This window comes from Mesoplodon mirus, assembly GCF_964341445.2.
Source record: "Mesoplodon mirus genome assembly, chromosome: 9".
Lineage (NCBI taxonomy): Eukaryota > Metazoa > Chordata > Mammalia > Artiodactyla > Ziphiidae > Mesoplodon > Mesoplodon mirus.
The window spans coordinates 74976350-74995457 of record NC_138985.1 but is presented as its reverse complement, the minus strand read 5'-3'; the positions used below and the strand labels follow the sequence as shown (position 1 = coordinate 74995457).

The window sequence follows — 19108 nt, the reverse complement described above, 5'->3', positions numbered from 1 at the left end:
GCAAAAAAATAGTACAGAATGTTCCATGTAACCTTCAACCAGTTTCCCTAAGCATTTTGCATAATAATAGTATTATTTTCAAAACTAGGAAATTAACAGTGGTGTAATACTGTTACCATTATTTGATTTCAGCAGTTTTTCTACCAATTTCCTTTCTCTGGTTAAGGACCAGATCCAGGATCCAAGACTGCATTTAGTTGGCATGTCTCCTTAGTGTCTTCCAATGTGACAGTTCCTCAGTTTTTCCCTGTCTTTCATGACTTTGACAATTTTGAAGAATACTGGTCAGTTATTTTGTAGAATGTCCCTCAGTTTGGGTTTTTTGATATTTCCCTCATGGTTAAATTAAGGTTATGCGTTTTCGGCAAGAATATTAGAGAAGTAATGTTGTGCCCTTTTCAGAGCATCACATTGGGGTGTGAGATGTTAATATGCTTATTACTGGTGATGTTGACCTTGATTATGTGGATAAGGTGGTATCTTCTGGGTTTCCCCACTGTGAAGTTATCTCTTTTCCTTTTAACGTTAGTCAGTACCTGGAGGGAGACACTGCCTTGAATTGAAGAGCATAGAAGAGCCCCTAGTCTGTGCATTGAGGGTGTTGGGAGCAGAAGCCCCACAGATTGAACGCCTTCATTATGTTGCCTATTTTTTTCAGAGGAGGGCCGATTGGGAACCCAGGGCCTTCTTGACGCACCTCTGAATCCTTTTTTCCTACATAAGGGCATAAAGCCAAGAGAAACAAGTAATGGGAACCACCTAGAAAACATACAAAGAAGGATGAAGTCTCTTTTTGCCTATATTTGTCAGTGGAATGAATTGCTAAAAAAAGGAGAAATGACTGTAGAAGAGAAAGCCAAGGAAATCCTGATGTGTTAGGAAGTACTTTCCTTTAGTGGTGACAGAAAAAGCAAGCATTAGATTATGAATGCAGAGAACAAATTGCTGTATTTTTTCTTTCCAAGATAAAAGTTCTAGAGAAATGGAATATTATTCAGCCATAGAAAGAATGAAATATTGCCATTTGTAGCAACATGGATGGACCTAGAGACGATCACACTAAGTGAAGTAAGTCAGAAAGAGAAAGACAAATATCACATGATATCACTTATATGTGGGATCTAAAAAATAGTACAAATGAACTTATTTACAAAACAGAAACAGACTTACAGACATGGAAAACAAACTTATGGTTACCAAAGGGTAAAGGGGAGAGGGATAAATTAGGAGTATGGAATTAACAGATACATACTACTATATGTAAAATAGATAAACAACAAGGACCTACTGTAGAGCACAGGGAACTATATTCAATATCTTGTAATAACCTATAATGGAAAAGAAGCTGAAAAAGAATATATATATATGTGTGTGTATATATATATATATATATATATATATATACACGCACACATATATATGTACACACACATATATAAAACTGAATCATTTTGCTGTACTGACACTAACAGAATATTGTAAATCAACTGGACTTCAATTTAAAACAAAAATTCTAGGGAAGAAAGTTCAAATCTAAAAATACTGGGTTTTTCAGATTTTTTATACTTAACAGAATTTTTCGGTTCATTCTGAATTTATGTCAGGCCTTTCTTTCCTACATCCAAATTGCTTTGCTTTTCTGATATTAGAGCCTCTTTTGCTATAAAAACAGTGCTGTTCTGAACGTGAATTCCTTGAAGTTATGTTATGCTTTCACCCACATTATCTCTTTTGATCCCCACAGCAATCCTTTGCAGAACAGAGCAGTTAGTCTTGCTATTCCTGGTCAGGAGATGAGGACACGGTGGCTTGGGGAGATTGAGTGAGGTTATAGAGAGCGGAGTGTCATTGGTCCCCCGGGTCAGGGCTCCCTCCCCTGTCATCATGCGCCTGTGTTTTAAGTGAAGGAAAGAACAGCTCCTGAAGGATAGTCTTGGTGAAGCAGCGTTACCTGTTGTTCAGCCCTCCCTGACCTCACTGGTGCAGAGTTAACTGATTTCTTCTGCTCTCCATTCTCCTTGGATCTTGTATATGCCTCTGTTCCAGCACTTACCACATTTCTGAGGACTTCTTGTTCTTTTGACTGGCTCTCCCAAGAGACCATGAGTCCTTGGAGGGTGGAACCATGGCTTTCTTCCTGTCTCTATCCTTAGAACCCGGCATAGAGTAAGACCTTAATACGTTTCTGTGAAATGAATGAGTGAAATTTGCTTTGGAAGCATTTTTTTAAACCCTAAAACTTGAAGAAAAAAAAAGAATACTGTGCCACTGTATTTAAATATATTTCAATTAAAACTTCAGTTATGAATATAAAGGAATTACAAAGCTGTCTTTCTTTAAACGATGTGAGACGTGGTTAGAGAGAATGACAGTGATCTATTTTCCTAACTGCTTATGAAAACAGTTTTCATTCACTGAAATTAAATAAAAATCATATTAGATCTAAGGAAGCAAAGACTAGCAGTCTTGGCAGTTTAAGTTAAAAATTAAATATTTTTCAAAAGGCATCACGTTTAATATATGCTATCCTCATTCCTAGTCATTCTGTTTCCTTTGCATTGCTACTTAAATCTCAACTCCTTATGTGAATTAAAAAAAGAATGGTCATCAGAAAATGACTTTATAATTGATAGTTTTTGTAAGGTTAACTTTTTTATTCATTAGCTGGATCAAATTCAGCACTTTGACAACCCAGGAATTGTATACAGGCAACTGTCTTTTAAATGGAGCTTTATCTAGACAAAAATCAACTAGGAAATGCGCTGACAAAAGATGCTTATCTCTGTGGTCCAGACTTGGCTTCCTATTAATGCCAAATTCATACGACTTTGGAGCAATATTTTTCCCCTGCCAGCCTTGGTCTCCTTCTCCACTATCTATTTTGTTATGTGTGAATCTAGATTCTAGTTTACAAATTTTTTCTGTAATAAATAATATCATTTCATAAACACTTTAAAACTTGGAATCCCTTGATGCCAATATATAACGTTGTTGCTTTTTAAAGACTTGGCTTCTTAGGGAGAGGGTCAGAAGGCATGGAGAGGAAAGAAATGAAAAAAAAAAACAAAACCTAGAACTTTCTGTGTTACCAGTTGGTTTTCCCCTAGCCAAGTATAATATCAGTGATTTTTCTTGGAAGGAAAATTTTATACAAATGCTCTTGAAACCTTAGCTCTGCAGGAGGGCCTGGTTCACCCTGCAGTATTTTCAGTGTCTGGATAAACATCCAGCCAGTTTCAGCTTAGGCACCCAATAATTTTTGCCTCTTAAAAACTTGAGAGATTTATGGGCCTCTGCCCAGATAATTTAAAATATGGGAGTGGAGCTCCATGTTCTCCATGGATCTTTTCAGCTTTGATAACTCAGGATAATTTTAAGATCTCAATCTAAGTGATTCAAAGAAGTGTTTATGTAATTTTAATAATTTGTATCATTAATTCATGTGATGACCCTTAGCTTCTTAAAAGTCACCCAAATATTCCTATGTTTTATTTCGGTAGCACTTTTAAATGAGTGGAAGCATGTGGAGGTAATATATATATATAATTACTGTTAGTTCCTCCTACCTCTTTTTCCCTTTGATACAGACCTACTTTCAAGAAGCTGTCCTTTGATTGGTTTAGGCCAGCTCACCTGTGTTGACCAAAAGTACAGAAATGGAGCTGGGAAAAATTTAAAGGCAAAGGAAGTCATTATTGACTTTTGGGAAGCTAAGGGAAATTAAAATTTAACCAGACAATCTTTAACCTTCTATAGCCATACTACGATCTATAGTTTTTAAACTAGACATGGAAAATAACATTTATACAGTCACAAATTTGTCCATGCACCAATAAGGAGCCTGTCTACAGTCATCATGTTTGCTCAATCAACCCGGATGCCTTGGTTATTAGTACTCATTAGTTGACAATATTGGGTCATTTAGATGTCTAGTTAAAACTATTGACAAATAAGGCAAAAGATAGAAGTTAGTTTCAAAAAACAACTAGTATCTCCTACAGAATTGTGCATAAGACTCTAATGAGTTGTGTGCCTGCTCTCTGCCAGCTTAGTGTGTTACACAAAATTTTGTGCCCTGCTTCAGGCTTGCTGAAGAGATGGGATCTATGTGTCAAGGAAGAGCTGAAGTGATAGAAAAGATTAACTTTAAACAATACCTTGAGGAAGGTAATGGATTAGTTTCATGAGAGAGAAATATATAAAAATGGCAAATGGAAATGGAATATATATGTGGGGTACAATGTCTGAATGAAAGCAAAGGCCATAGCCTGTTTTACCATCATTGTATAAGCCTGTTGGGAGCAGGTGAGAGTTAATAGTTTGCAGAGAACTTTAAAACCCATTATAGGGCCTCCCTGGTGGCGCAGTGGTTGAGAGTCCGCCTGCCGATGCAGGGGATGCGGGTTCGTGCCCCGGTCTGGGGGGATCCCATATGCCGCGGAGCGGCTGGGCCCGTGAGCCATGGCCGCTGGGCTTGCGCATCCGGAGCCTGTGCTCCGCAACGGGAGAGGCCACAACAGTGAGAGGCCCGCATACCGCAAAAAGAAAAAAAAAAAAAAAAAAAAAAAACCCATTATAAGAAAGTGTGCTTCATACCAGGAAAACATTGAGAGTTTTTTTTTTTTTTTTTTTGCGGTACGCGGGCCTCTCACTGCTGTGGCCTCTCCCGTTGCGGAGCACAGGCTCCGGACGCGCAGGCTCAGCGGCCATGGCTCACGGGCCCAGCCGCTCCGCAGCATGTGGGACCCTCCCGGACCGGGGCACGAACCCGTGTCCCCTGCATCGGCAGGCGGACTCTCAACCACTGCGCCACCAGGGAAGCCCTACGTTGAGAGTTTTGATTATTTCAAGAAAGGAAATACTGTCACAGGATATTTATGGAAGTAAAGGGTAAATTTGTATTAGAGGGAAATCTTAAATATAGAGGAAACTGAAGAAGATGCTGTCTTAGTAACCCAGGAAAGAGTTGGACCGTGGGCCAGTGTTGTGTATATACAACTGAACATGTATCATAGGGGAGACGTTGCAAATGTGTCCATAGAAATAGAAAGTAGGGAACTAAGACTATTAATCACTAATGATTATGGCAAACTTTGAGAAAGGTGATACTTGAGAAGACAGGAATAAGAAGTCAATGAGATTGATTTTTAGCCCATTTAATTTTAGGCTTTGTTGGAATGTCTAAGTGGCAGTATACTTTTGGATGCCAAGAATAAGCATGTAACATACTTCATAGTAAATGACTTTTTAATCTGTCTGTCTGTGCTAGATTATAAAGTCCTTGAAGTTAAAAGTCATGTGTGTTTGCTCATCTCTTGATTTCCAGATCCTAGGTCAGTGCAAGCCTGTTTCATAGCATATGGTCAATACACATTACTTGAATGAATGCAAAGAAGGGATGAAGGCTAGAGAGTGGGGGAGGGAGGTTGACCATCAGCTTTCAGCTGGAGGATTCTCCATGGAGTCTTAAAGGTACATCCAAATTTACTAAATGGAGACAAGAAAAGGAGCATGGAAGGAGAATAGAATTAGTGCAGAGAAATCAGTTACTGTCAATGCACTTCTTTGTGAGTTCTTCAGTTTTCTAATAAGTGCCAAGAATTATACTGGGACAATGACAAATGGTTGGGGTGGTGCTGGTGGGGAAGTCAAAGAATTTATATTCTATTTAGAAGAGATCTAAGTTAGGTGTTAAACCATGAGCACGGTATGAGGGTCATTGGATTTGGGGGAGAGAAAGTTGGCCTCAGAGAAGGAAAGGTGGCATGATAGATATCATAGGGGAGCTGACCCAGGCTATGAGGATTAAGATGAGGGCTTGGCAGGGACAGTAAACACTTGAGAGAAGTTTACTAGCTGTGAAAGGAGCTAAAGCAGTCTTTTGAGAATCTTAAAGTTCTCATACTCTTCCTGTAGTGTGTAGTATAAAATAATAACTTTTTGGAATATAAAATCATAATGTTACTTTATTTCTTCATGTCATTTATTTTTCACCCCCTGAGATCCAGGTGTATCTGGAGGCACAGGGGGTGTTGATATCTGTACCCCTCACCCCTACTTTCACTGGGGAGTAATTGGGCTAAAAACAGTTGAGCTGGTAACTGTCAGTTGTCATGGTCCTTTTGCATTTTATCTTGTACAATGATGGAGAGGATGAGGACAAGGGGACAGTGAGACAGCAGAAAGGGAGAAATTAGTTTTGATTGGGGGGGAGCAGTAAGTGTCAATTTGTCATGGAACCAAACTATTTAGCTTTAAAGAAAGCAGTCATTATGATGATATAATAACAGCATTTTAGTGTGAGTTGTCAACAGACAGTAATAACTTTTAATGAGGCCTCTAAATAAAACCTTCATGGTACCCATGTGTTTGGGTTACTGTGATCCATTATTCTAACCCTTATTTTACTTCCCTCTTACATTGTGATTTATTATGTTTGAGGCTTTAGTGATTAATTCCTTAGGGAATGTATTTTAGAGCTTAAATGACTATTTTAACTTTTAACACTTCTAATTTAAATGGTTTCCTGTTTGCTAAATTTGAGAAGAATTTATTTTAACCATAAGAAATTGGAAGAATGGGGGAAAGAGTGTTTCGTTGAATAAAAAGGAGAGTAGCCAGTGAGTGAAAAGTTGCCAGTTGCATTGTGTTGACAAGTGTGATTTGTGTGAGTCCCTTAAGAATGTAACTCCCTTAAGAATGTAACAGGAACATAATAAGAACATAAAAGCCACAGATCATGTGGGTGAAGGAGTAGCCTGGAAATGGAAGGGAATGGCTATTAGTATATGTTGAAATTACTGTCTCAAAGAAACACAAGAGTTCTTACAGTCTATGTGTTGAAATTGTCTGCCCCTGAAAGCTGAAACTCAGAATCATTCCAGAAACACCAGACAGAATAATTCTTTGAAGCTGTTTCCTTTTTAAGATTGCTTATTACTGAGTTAGAGAAATAGGATATAAATAGTGGTCTGTAATAAGCTGGTGAACAATCACTGTTGACTCCATGCGTTTCTGACTATCCTTCTGTAATAGTACTATTCCAGGTACTTTTCGTCCTCAGTGTCTGGTGTTTCTTAAATGAGCTCCCGATTTACTTGATCTACTCCCTTCTCTACTTCTTTGCTCTGCTTACCATGAGTTGTGTCCCGCTTGGGTTTTCAGATAGCAAGTTTTGTCAACAAGTCAGCCATAGACGTCTCCATCCTGCAGCGGTCCTTGGCCATTCTGGAGTCCATGGTGCTCAACAGCCATGACCTCTACCAGAAGGTGGCACAAGAGATCACTATTGGCCAACTCATTCCCCATCTTCAAGGGTAAGCAAGATTGACTCCACCACAGTGGGAAGGGAAAATGCTTCAGGTGGACAGCCACCATAACCCCCCGGGAAAGGTTTCATATTGGTTTGACTAATATACAGAAAAAGAATCTTGATTTGGTATATAATCAAACCATGTTCCATGCTTGTCCCCCACCACACTGACATGGCACAGTTACTTGCCCTGGGTGCTCCCCTTGGCTGCTCTTGTCACTGGTCTGCCCCCAGTGCCTTGGTAGGCACTCACTTCTGATCAATGTTCATAGATATCAGTAGAGTTTTACTTTTAATAAGACACAATAGGACAATTTGTTCTCTTAAGTTCTCAACAGAGTCTTTATCCTTAGTCATATAAAATAGTGCTTTCTGTGATATAATGAGAATTTTCATACTTAATTAGGAATTTTTAAAGCCAGGCTTCTTTCTTAGGCTCCAGGTGATTACAGTGACCTTTGATTGCTGCATTCTATAATATACGAATTTTTTAAGAGGCTTGAGCTATGAGACAGCTGCCCTAGCGGACTTCGGTCTTTGGAGATCTCTCCTTCTCTCTATGCTTAGGTAACTAGTAAGGTTGCCTCTGATGATACAAGCCTGAGAAGGAATCCCTTGTACAATGCCACTTTATCAATTAAAGTATTTGGATTGCAGGTGGCAAGAAGCATCCTGAGCTAGGACAGGGAGTTTATTGAAAGGATGCTGGCGCACTTTATAGAACCGAGGAATGACTTAAGTAGCTAAGCCTTGGGAAGGACAGAAACTATGGCCTCCTTGGAGTCCTCACAACAGGCCTTTTCTCTAGCGCACTGGCTGGCAGTCACATGACTTGGCTCCCAGTAACTGCGGCCCCTGGTCTCTCAGGTCACACTGGCAAATTTTCAAGAAGAAACCTGATTGGCCTGTTTGGGTTGGGGGTGTAGGATGGGGATGCGAGGGAGTATTCAGTAGTTCTCAATATACCGAAAATGTTGACTGTGTTTATAATATAAACTACCAAAGTGCGTTAGAAGCTTCCTTCATAGGGAGGGGGGATGGTGACTAGAATGTAAAATGTTAAGTCACACAGTCTATGGATTGTGGCCTCAGGGAAAATTAACATATGCTCTAAAATGATGATTTTGTGTGAAATCTCTCTGGAAGTAATACCAGTTTCACATGTCCCTGAATGTGAACTGTATCAACTTAAAAGTCTGTATCGTTTCTCTGAATCTCGAGGGCATCACTGTGCATTTATAGAGCGCTTTGCCAAGTGGAGAGTTGCTCATTTGCCAAGTGCTGTACTAAAGATTTTATATGCATTACCTCATTTTATCCTAAAGGCAGCTCCTTGAAATAAGAGTGTTTTTACCCAGTGTTACAGATGAGGAAACTGTGTAGAGACACCCCGTGAACTTGTCCAAGGCCACACAGCCAGCCTGTGGGGCACTGGGCTTAGAATTTCATCCTGCCAAAGGCTGTGTTCTAAGCTCTGCCTCTTCCTAAATTATCTCTAAATATAGCCTACAGGCCTCTGGTCCTTAGCCTTGGGTCCTTCTCATTTACTATTTACCCTGCAGCTAACATTAGATCTTGGCTTCTTTTGAAATTTCCAATTTCATTCCTGTGAAAAGCAAATTTGTAAACATAAAAACCTATTCTTTTGTTATTTAAAAGTTTCTATTTGGTAGATAGCTAGTGGGAGGCAGCTGCATAGCACAGGGAGATCAGCTCCGTGCTTTGTGACTACCTAGGGGTGGGATAGGGAGGGTGGGAGGGAGACACAAGAGGGAGGGGATATGGGGATATATTGTACATATAGCTGATTTCTGCTAGCACAACATTGTAAAGCAATTATACTCCAATAAAGATGTTAAATTAAAAAAAAGTTTCTATTTGAAAAATAGATTTTTAGAATATGTAATATTATTGCCATGGCGACCAAACAGTTTCCTTTATCATAAGCCCAGGAATGTAGGGATACCCAGGACTATTACCAGGTATACTTCATGCTTCAGACAGAAAATCACATACACACACACACATACACACATACATCCCCTGGTCCATGTTTTTGACTAATAGAGGAGAAGTAGAGAGAGCCAGCTGGCCACCTGTATGTCTGGGTGATCTCCACTGAGTGTGTTTTGTCTGGCTAGCAATAGTAATTGTCCCCTCCCTGTGTTTCCAGCCTCGTGATAGTCGAAATATTTTTTCAGTGCTGAATGCGTTTTCTAGGTCCTGGCTTTCTCTCTCACTGTTTTGGGGGAGATAATCATGAGCTTTATCATGGTCTAACTCAGGGGTAGCCTCTTCTGACTTTCTGTATTACTGTGTGTCTTTACAGGACAGATCAAGAAATCCAAACCTACACCATTGCAGTGATTAATGCACTTTTCCTGAAGGCTCCTGATGAGAAGAGGCAGGTAAGTTGCACTTCTTTTGTCTTAAAGACTGTGCCCAGTTGTGCTGGCAACTTTTGGTGCAGAGAGAGCCTTCCCCTTCCCATCCCAGGAACTCCTTTGGGGCTCCTTGCTGCTCAGTGGTTTGCCTGGACAGCCTGGGATCATTCACAGATCCAGTGGGAACTAGGTGGAGATGGGCAAGCCCCTGTCTGATGAGGAAAGTTAGGAGTGTTCCAGTGGTAGAGCCCTTTCATCACATGAAACCCAACATAGAAGCCCAGAACAAAGAGATGAAATAAAGATGAAACTCTGCCTCTGTGGTGGATGCAGAGTTAGAAGCCCCTGTGATCTTCTATCATTTCATTGGATACTCACTGGGTCCAGGGAGGGATTGTCCCCATTTGCCTGATGAGAAAACGTAGACCCTGCGAGTTGTCATGCTTTCCCCAGGGAGGTGTGAGATGGGAAGGTGAGAAGACAGGACAGGGAAGGTGAAAATTGCTGCAGGGGTTGAGATAACTGTTCATCTGTGAGAGGGGCTCTTTGCTTGGTGATATTTCTGCTTCTGTGTGTGGGTGTGACCAGGAAGACTGAGCAATTCATTTCCCCTCCTCTGTGCAAACAAGAGGAGGAAACCCCTGAAATGGACCTACGTGAAATCTACCCTTTGATATTGGTTCTTCTTCAACTAGGGAAAAGACTATTATAAGTGGTTGTAGAAGAAGTGGGTTTTTGCATGTCTTAGAATTTGGTTCACACCTCAGAATCCATTCCTGGTTTTTTTTTCCATCAACATAACATACTTGTTACCTTGGTCACAATTTACTTCATTTACAAACTGGATGGAAATATGAGAGATTTTTCAACCTTTAGAAAGTGTACTGGGGAGCTTGATGACAGTTACTAATAAATTGTTTTAGAAGAATTTAGAAAGCTAGCATGCTACTGAAAACTGTGTCAAGAATTTTATTTTTTTTTTACTTTATTTTTTCGTTGCCAAGGATTTTAAATCTCAGTGGCTAAATGTGAAGGTTTCTGGTTTGTTTTCCATTTAGGATTGTTTGCTCATTCCTAGGGGCTATGTTTGCACAGTAAGTAGAGTGGCTTTATAGTTTCCTGTGCTTTTGGTTTGGTGTTGGCTGGAGCCAGGAGGTGCCTGTCCTCACCAAGCCTATGCTTCAGGCTGGATTTTTAAGGGTGGCTTTGCACATCTTAAGTGGGATCATGGATAGGGCTGCTCCTTTTATATTTATATCTAAATACTGGGCTCATGATAATTCCCATCATCCCAGCAAATTGCCTGGGCATGTTCACAAGCCTGACATGGGCAGCACATACATAAACCTGACATGGGCATTGAGAAGCTTGATCCTTCTACTGGCCAGGCCACTGATGGCTGCTTGTAGAGTGGGGTCAAGAGCCAGGCCAGAATGCTGATTGGACCTCTTGAGACTGTCTTTTTTCCTGTGGCTGGATTAGAGGATATGAAAGCTCATGCTCACCCCAAGTGCTTGGATCTCTGCATCTAGACACGAGTAAGATGCATACATCTTACATCTTTCTGTTACACTGAAACTACTGTTAATCTGTTGAATTGGAATTGAATGACCATGGAAAAATAGGGAATTAGATGCCAATCTATGCTGACTCCAGGACAATGATAACAATGAAAACATAATGGGATACCATTATATTAGGAATACCATTAACATTAGGTTTGGATTCTGCTAATCAAATCTTTTTTTATTTTTGAAAAATTAGGCTCCATGAGACCGACATGGTACAGTTTTGCTGTATTAATAATAAATCACGGGCTTCCCTGGTGGCGCAGTGGTTGAGGGTCCGCCTGCCGATGCAGGGGACGCGGGTTCGTGCCCCGGTCTGGGGGGATCCCGCGTGCCGTGGAGCGGCTGGGCCTGTGGGCCGTGGCCGCTGGGCCTGCGCGTCTGGAGCCTGTGCTCCGCAGCGGGAGAGGCCACAGCAGTGAGAGGCCCGCGTACTGCAAAAAAAAAAAAAAAAAAAAAAAAACCAAACAAATAATAAATCACAAAGAGTAGTCTAATAACATTAAACCATTTAAGAAAACAATTCAACTAAGAAAGATAGGGTGTATATCAACCAGCAGAAAATCCAAAGTATTATCTGACTAATTTAGTCTTTGAAATAAAAATGACGATACTTGTCGATAGAAAATTAACTTGGACTTATAAACTATGTTGAATTTAAGATGAATCAGTGATTATTGTTGGTCAAGAAAATGAATATTTTGATTTTTAATTTTTAAAGTACATTTTAGTGAGTTAAGAAAGAGTTGGCTCAAAATTATTTTGAGTTCATAATGAAGAAAAGTTTATTTGTTGTTATTTTCTGAACATCAGTGGAGGCCTTTAAAGCAGAAAATCAAGCTAGTTGGTGACATCTTGCTGTATATTATATATTGTTATTGGCTTATGTTTTGAAAGATTGAAAGGTCTGAATTTTTTTGGCAAACAGGAAAATTTCCCAAAGCCTGTCACCAATGATAATATTTGAGGGTTTGCCATGCACCATGCCATGTTCAGTATCTTATGTCATTTCATTTAATTCTCATATCTATAGAAAGTCTTATTATTTCCATTTTATAAATGAGGAAATTGAGAGTCAAAGGAAGTAGAGAACTTGACCGATTGCTGAGCTGAAAAAAGTCAAAGCTAGAATCCCAACCTCATTCTTGCTCTTACCTGCAAAGCATCCCACTGAATGCCAGTCAAGGAGACATCACCTGCAGAATGGCCTTGTATTTGCCTGGTAAAGAACTTACCGACACCTGAAAGACATCAAGCCCATTTTCTTACTCCAATCAGATTAAAACATAATTCTAAACACTTATTTACTGGATTTACAGGAATGTCCCTTTTTTTGTTGTTGTTTGTTTGTTTGTCTTTTTAAAGCTTTTGGACATTGGATAAAATTCCACTTCAGTCAAAAAATGTTATTTATTTCAACATTTCTTTCCAACTTGGGCTCAAACACATTGGTAGGACTCTATTATCTGGATTTTCTTTATTTTTCAAAATGTTAATGAATTTAGAAGAATTTTAAATACCTATACCTTATTTCTGCTTTTACTGAAGAAAAATATGACTAAAGTCAGATCTTTTTACTTGGCAGGCAGACCTGGGTGATATTTTTGTTTTGCATTCATTGAGTTGGCCTGCCTGAGAGAGCAGTGAACTTGGGCCTGGGGTATAACTGCGTCCTCTGTGGATGGTTCCCTGTCAGCCTCCCTGGGAGGTGGGGGGTTGGGTCATGCTTTCCTCTGCCTCCCAGGTATTGGAGACTCTCCCTTTTCCTGCCCTAATAAAGGGAAGGCGTGCTTGTTTTGTAGGAGAGGGGATAGCTATTAGGTGGGCAAGTGGATCCTTTTTCTTACAACTAGTTGCCATTATTTATTTTATTATTTTCATGGCAAAGAAGTTGGTCAGATCCCTTCCAAATTTCTCTACAAATATTTATGGTTTTGATAAGCATTATTTTAAAAAAACCCTTTATAGTTAAAAGATTTGATAGAAAAATCCGAAAATACAGATTCCAAAGGAAGAAATTTTAAGGAAACCTATAATTGCATTCCCAGAGAGGGAACCACTGCAACTACTCACACCTGTGGGACTGTCATGGTCCTACTTCTTGCTTTTTGTGCAAAGACTGTCCTGCAGACATCATTTTTTCACTAGATGTGATCATACCGCATGCACTGTTTTTTGTTTCTTTTTAACTGCTTTTAAAACTAAAGAAGATTTTGTGGACATCTTTCCATGTCAGTTTATCTATACAGGCAGACCTCATTTTACTGCATTTCGCTTTATTGTGCTTTACAAATACTGTGTTATTTTACACGTTGAAAGTTTGTGGCAACCCTGCATCGACCAAGTCTACTGGCACCATTTTCTGACAGCATTTGCTCACATGGTGTCTCTGGTAATTCTGGCAAAATTTCAAGCCCTCCATCAGCAAAAAGATTATGAGTCTATGAAGGTTTAGATGATGTTATCATTTTTTAGCAATAAAGTATTTTAAAATTAAGGTATGTACATTGTTTTCTTAGACAAAATGTATTGCATACATAATAGACTACAGCATAGTGTAAACATAACTTTTATGTGCACTGGGAAACCAAAATATTAGTGTGACTCACTTGATTGTGGTATTTGCTGTATTGTGGTGGTCTGTAACCAAACTTGCAATATCTCTGAGGTATGCCTGTATCCATATCCATAGTCATATCTATCTATATACTTTTATATCATCCTAATGGTATAAAATATTCTCCATAGATTCTCAAGTTCACTCAAACCATTCCTTAATATTGGGCAAAAAAAAAAAAAATCCATGGTGTGGACAAGGACTTTTCTGTTTTCTCTCTGATCAAGTTCCTGTTCCTTTAGGAGGGTAGCGGGATGTTTTATGAAACATTCATTGCCTACTCTGTGCCAACCATTGTGCTGTGGCTGGGAATGCGAAGATGAAAAGGACAGTCTTTGTGCCCTTGAGAAGACCACACTCTTATGCAGAAGATAAATATTTCAAACAGATCATTATAATAATTGCTCTAGTAGATGTTGGAAATATACTGTCCTTCTAACTTATTTTAAAAATTGTTAAGTCGATAGGCTGACATAGGCACAGAGAATTTTTTTCTTTTTTTTTGGTTTGTGTGTCAATAAAGCAATAATTTCATTTTTATTAAAGAAAAGGAATTATAAAGGAACGTTGGGCCTTTTGTTTTCATCTGATCCAAGAAGAAAAAAGATGGACCTTTCTGTCTTGATCAGGAGGAAAGCATGGCTTTCTGCGACCCATGGAAGGGCAGTTCCTTCTGGATTGCCATTTAACTTGTTTCCGATGGTGTCCTCGTCCTTGCCTTCTTGTTTTCAAGAGGTTGGAAGAGGACTTAGTATTGGATTTTGTTTTCGTTGTCGTTGTTTTTTAAAAATCGTTATTGGAGTATAGTTAATTTACAATGTTGTGTTACTTTCTGCTACACAGCAAAGTGAATGAGTTATACGTATACCTGAATCCACTCTTTTTTTAGATTCCTTTCCCATATAGGTCATTACAGAGTATTGCATAGAGTTTCCTGTGCTATATAGTAGGTCCTTATTAGTTATCTACTTTATATATAGTAGTATAGTATTGGATTTTGACTTTGATGCCATCTAGCCCTTTTAGATCACCTTAGCATATTTGTGTGCTTTTCTCTTCAATGCAGCGGGTCAGCAGGGGCGTTAAAATTAAGCTGTAATGTCTAACAGAGTGCTCTGAATTTCCATTCCTTCTTCTCTCCTGCTGGCTTTCCTTTCTGTGGTGGCGATGGCCGTTAGGTTGATGTAGACAGCAGTGTTGACATCCTTGATTGTCCTCTGACTGTAAGTCCCCACGTTCCCTTTGTCAGCACAAAGTGGGCCTTGCACTCCCATTCTGCCCGTCCAGCCCTGCCTGTGTGCCCCCTCGTACTTCCTCCCTGTGTTCTGAGTTCTCCTTGCTACCTCCAAGTTTATTTTGACCTTGATCGAATTCATGGTTGTGTTTTTAAATCATAGCTTAGTTTCTTCTCTACTCATTAAGAGTAGTGACACTAAAATTACCGCCCCCCCCAAGCACCAGAAAACAACATTCAAGTGACTTTCTGAATATGAGCAGTATTTTTCCTTTGGGATGTTTGTACCAAGATTGTGTTCAACTATTTCATTTCCCCTTAGTACCTGTTTGACAATATTCAGAAAGGGCATCTGTGAATCATTTCATTTAATAAAATCACCTGCAAATCCTCTATGCCAGTCAGGCAGGCCAAAGCACAAAGCACAGCCTGCAGAATTGAGGCCCAGGAATGCTGAGTGCGGCCCCCAGGGCTTTGCATCTGCCCAGATGTTTGTCCTTTGCTAAAACTTCACTCAGTTCATTTGCATAGACTATTAAGCCCTGGGGTATGTACTACTCACTCTTTGGTTTTGCACAGATTAAGATGAAATGGCTTTTAGAAGTCTTAGACCTTTAAAGTGATGGCTCTCTAGTATTGGAATCTCCTCTGTGCAGGCGTTATGTTGCCTTGTAGTAAAAACTCTGCACATATACAGTCTAATAAAAGCTGATGAGCCATTCCAGTGGGGAGCCATTGCTTTCATTTAGAGTGTTTGATTTTTATTCAGCACTTACCTTTTCCTGGAAGGAGGAAATTCCCAAGAAAACAAAGGAAAAAAAAAAGAAATTTGCAGGTGCCAGATTTCCTTCCTTTGCTGTTGGCTACTGCTTTGTTATCTAAACAACATTCACAAAGTAATTTGAATACTACTGTCCACTTGAGTCCTTTCTTTGGTAAGAAATACTGCTGATATCCAGTTTTGAAGCATGCCCCAGGATAAAGTCATCTGGGGCTATGTGGAAATGTATCTTTCTAACCAAAGCTTTTCTGACCGTGTGTTTTTCTTCCACAGGAGATGGCGAATATTTTGGCTCAGAAGCAACTGCGTTCCATCATCTTAACAGTGAGTACCTATGTGCTGTGACCACCTTGTTGGGAAGGAATGGTCTGGTGTATTTATTCATCTCCTCTTTTGGCTTGGTTTTGTGATTTGTCCTGTGACTTGCTTCTGTGGTGAAGCAGTAGTAACTAGAAAGGAGGGAAAAGTGTGCTTTTGGAAATGGAATAAACAAAGCTCTCCCACCGGAATGGCCTCATGATTGGAGGGAGAGCGTCTCTGGAACTGCTCTAGAGAGAAACGCATTTTGGCAGGAAGGGTTGGAAATCTCTCTCGGTGGGGCAGGTCTATTATACTCACTGAAGCTTTAGCTTTCCGTTTAAGGAAATCAGGGGCTCCGTGACTTTAAAAATTCCACCAGTATGAGCTTATACTGTTTTTAAGTGAGGCAACTAGCTGGAAACATATCAGACTCTGAGAGAAGTCCTGAAATTTCGACCATCATTTTCCTGGGCCCCTTTCCTAGAGAAAGGCAGGAAAGACAGACATGAAACCCACTCATTAACTGTGATGGGAAAAAGACCTGAAACCTCAGTGGAAAAGAAGCTCTACATGTTACGTTGTGAATGTTTAGAAATAAATCAAATAGCAAGATTTCCTGAGGCCTTATCTGCTACTTGACTTTTAACGAAAGGCTGAAAGAAGCATGTGTGATTGATTCTTCTGCTTACCAAAAAAAAAAAAAAAGTGCTCATGTAATTCTGAAAAGTTCTGCAAGCTTACAGTTACACACACACACACACACACACACACACATACACATTCCAATACAATGAGGCCTTTAAAAATTAAAAACCTTATGAGGGTAAAGAAAATAAATATTCTAGAACCCAAAGCCAATAATAATGACTATTGTCATCAAGTTTCATGTTAAACTTCCTGGCTGTTAAGGATAAAGAGAAACCATATGAGTGTAATTTTCACTGTTTGATAAAAGAGTTACCCCAGTTCTTTGGGGGATGACATATTTTGCCCCCTGGAACTGGAATATGAAATGGGTATTGTTAGAACATTCTAATAGATTCTTGGTCCAAGAATGGCTTTTTAGAAATCACAGAGGGATTCGTAATATGGTTATTTTTTATACTGGCTCTCAATAAAGGTGGAAGCAGTGATTTTTTAAATTTATTTATTTATTTTTGGCTGCATTGGGTCTTTGTTGTGATGCATGGGCTTCTCATTGCGGTGGCTTCTCTTGTTGCGGAGCACAGGCTCTAGGCATGTGGGCTTTAGTAGTTGCAGCACGCGGGCTCAGTAGTTGTGGCTCACGGGCTCTAGAGCGCAGGCTCAGTAGTTGTGGTGCATGGGCTTAGTTGTTCCGCGGCATGTGGGATCTTCCCAGACGAGGACTCGAACCCATGCCCCCTGAATTGGTAGGCAGATTCTTAACCACTACGTCACCAGGGAAGCCCCCTGAAGCAGTGATTTTAAAGCATAGTGCAATGAAGGTGTTTGTGCAGGGGAGGAGAGTGGGGAGATGAAGGAGTAGAAACTTGGAATTAAGGTCTTAGCCTGTTGTTGGTATCGCCTTGGTAAGGCAGTTGGAGTTAGAATACCCAGAGATGGGGTGGGTGGAATGACTGTAGCCATCATGTCTCAAAGATCAGTTTGTTTCAGTGGGACTTTTTATATGAGATTTTGATGGCTGGAAGTTCAAGGTTGGTATTCTCTGGCAATAACTTGGAGTGCAGATACTTTTGAGTTGCTAATAAAATAGATACCCATATGCTCTAGAACCCATACACTTTGGATACTCAACATATACTATGATTTAACATTCTATTGGGAAGATTGGAAGATATGAGGTTTGATTCTCCCCCCATCCCATTGCCTGGCTTCCCACCCCCCAACCTCCATAATTTTGGTTCAGCCACTTCCTTCTATTCCTCATTCTTCACCCCACCCCTCCTTCTTCAATTGCTTATTTTGACATGGTGCTCAGAGCCAGCTGAGGAGTCCAGGTGCATATCAGGTTGGGGGGCACCCAGAGAAAGTTCTTTGAGACAGCAAAACGTGGTTGGGTCTGGCACATTCAAAATAACTCATTTGAACGGGTGTTTCACCACTTTGACTGGTTGGTTGGCAGTTTTAAGGCACAACGGTGGTCTCTGACAAATCGGATGTATATTAGACCCAAATGCTGCCTCCCGTTTCAAACCCAACCCTGGTGTGGGCGAAGGCCCCCACATCTGTCTCCTGCCAGTCCTTTTATATTTGTTCCATTTTGGTTCTGTTTCAAAGGGGAAGGGTCATTTTTTAAAAAGAATTCATTGTTAACAGGTGAGTAAAAAGTAATATACATAAATTCACTCACTGCATTGTGGTGACAGTAGTTACTGTACAGTTTCCACGGTGAACTAACTACAAACCTGATAGGTACTTTGCTTTTGTGTGATGCTTCTAAAGCTTTTCCCCGTTGAGAAGTGGGATCACTTGTCAGAGACAGTTGCAGGGTTAAGATGATGGCAAAATTGCTTACAATACATATGCACCATTTATTTCTCTACTGTAGGCAAGGAATGCTTCTGTTGTAGAAATCCACAGTTTTTCTCAAGGTGCTCTCATTTCAGGCATACCTTCTCTTGATTTATATGGATGTAATCACCACCGAATTTCCACTTCCTTCCCCACCTCCACTCTTCACTGCACACAGTAGGTCTTTTCTCCACTTCTGGCCTAAAGATCAGGAACCTCACTGGGCTCTGAGATGTAAAGGAATGCTCCGGGGTCACCTGTGTGCTCATCTTTCTCCTGAAGGGTGGTTCCACCCACTTACATCCCCCATGCTTCCAAATAAGGACTTCTGAGGTTCTGCTTGGCATCGTGATGGGGGGTAACTTAGGTAATTTGCTTTTTCTTTCTTTCTTTGTTTAAAAAAATTTCACTTGTGAACC

The 19108-nt window shown here is 40.1% G+C and overlaps 1 protein-coding gene across 9 annotated transcripts in view; it reads left to right on the top strand.

Annotated features, from left to right (window-relative positions):
* Positions 1-19108, top strand: part of ELMO1 (engulfment and cell motility 1) — a 596918-nt gene that overhangs the window by 226556 nt on the left and 351254 nt on the right. For all 9 annotated transcript variants that reach the window (XM_082632561.1, XM_082632562.1, XM_082632557.1 and 6 more), the window contains 3 exons: positions 7165-7316; positions 9642-9720; positions 16170-16220. In XM_082632561.1, the coding sequence (XP_082488687.1) occupies positions 7165-7316; positions 9642-9720; positions 16170-16220 (282 nt within the window). The remainder of the gene's footprint in view (positions 1-7164; positions 7317-9641; positions 9721-16169; positions 16221-19108) is intronic.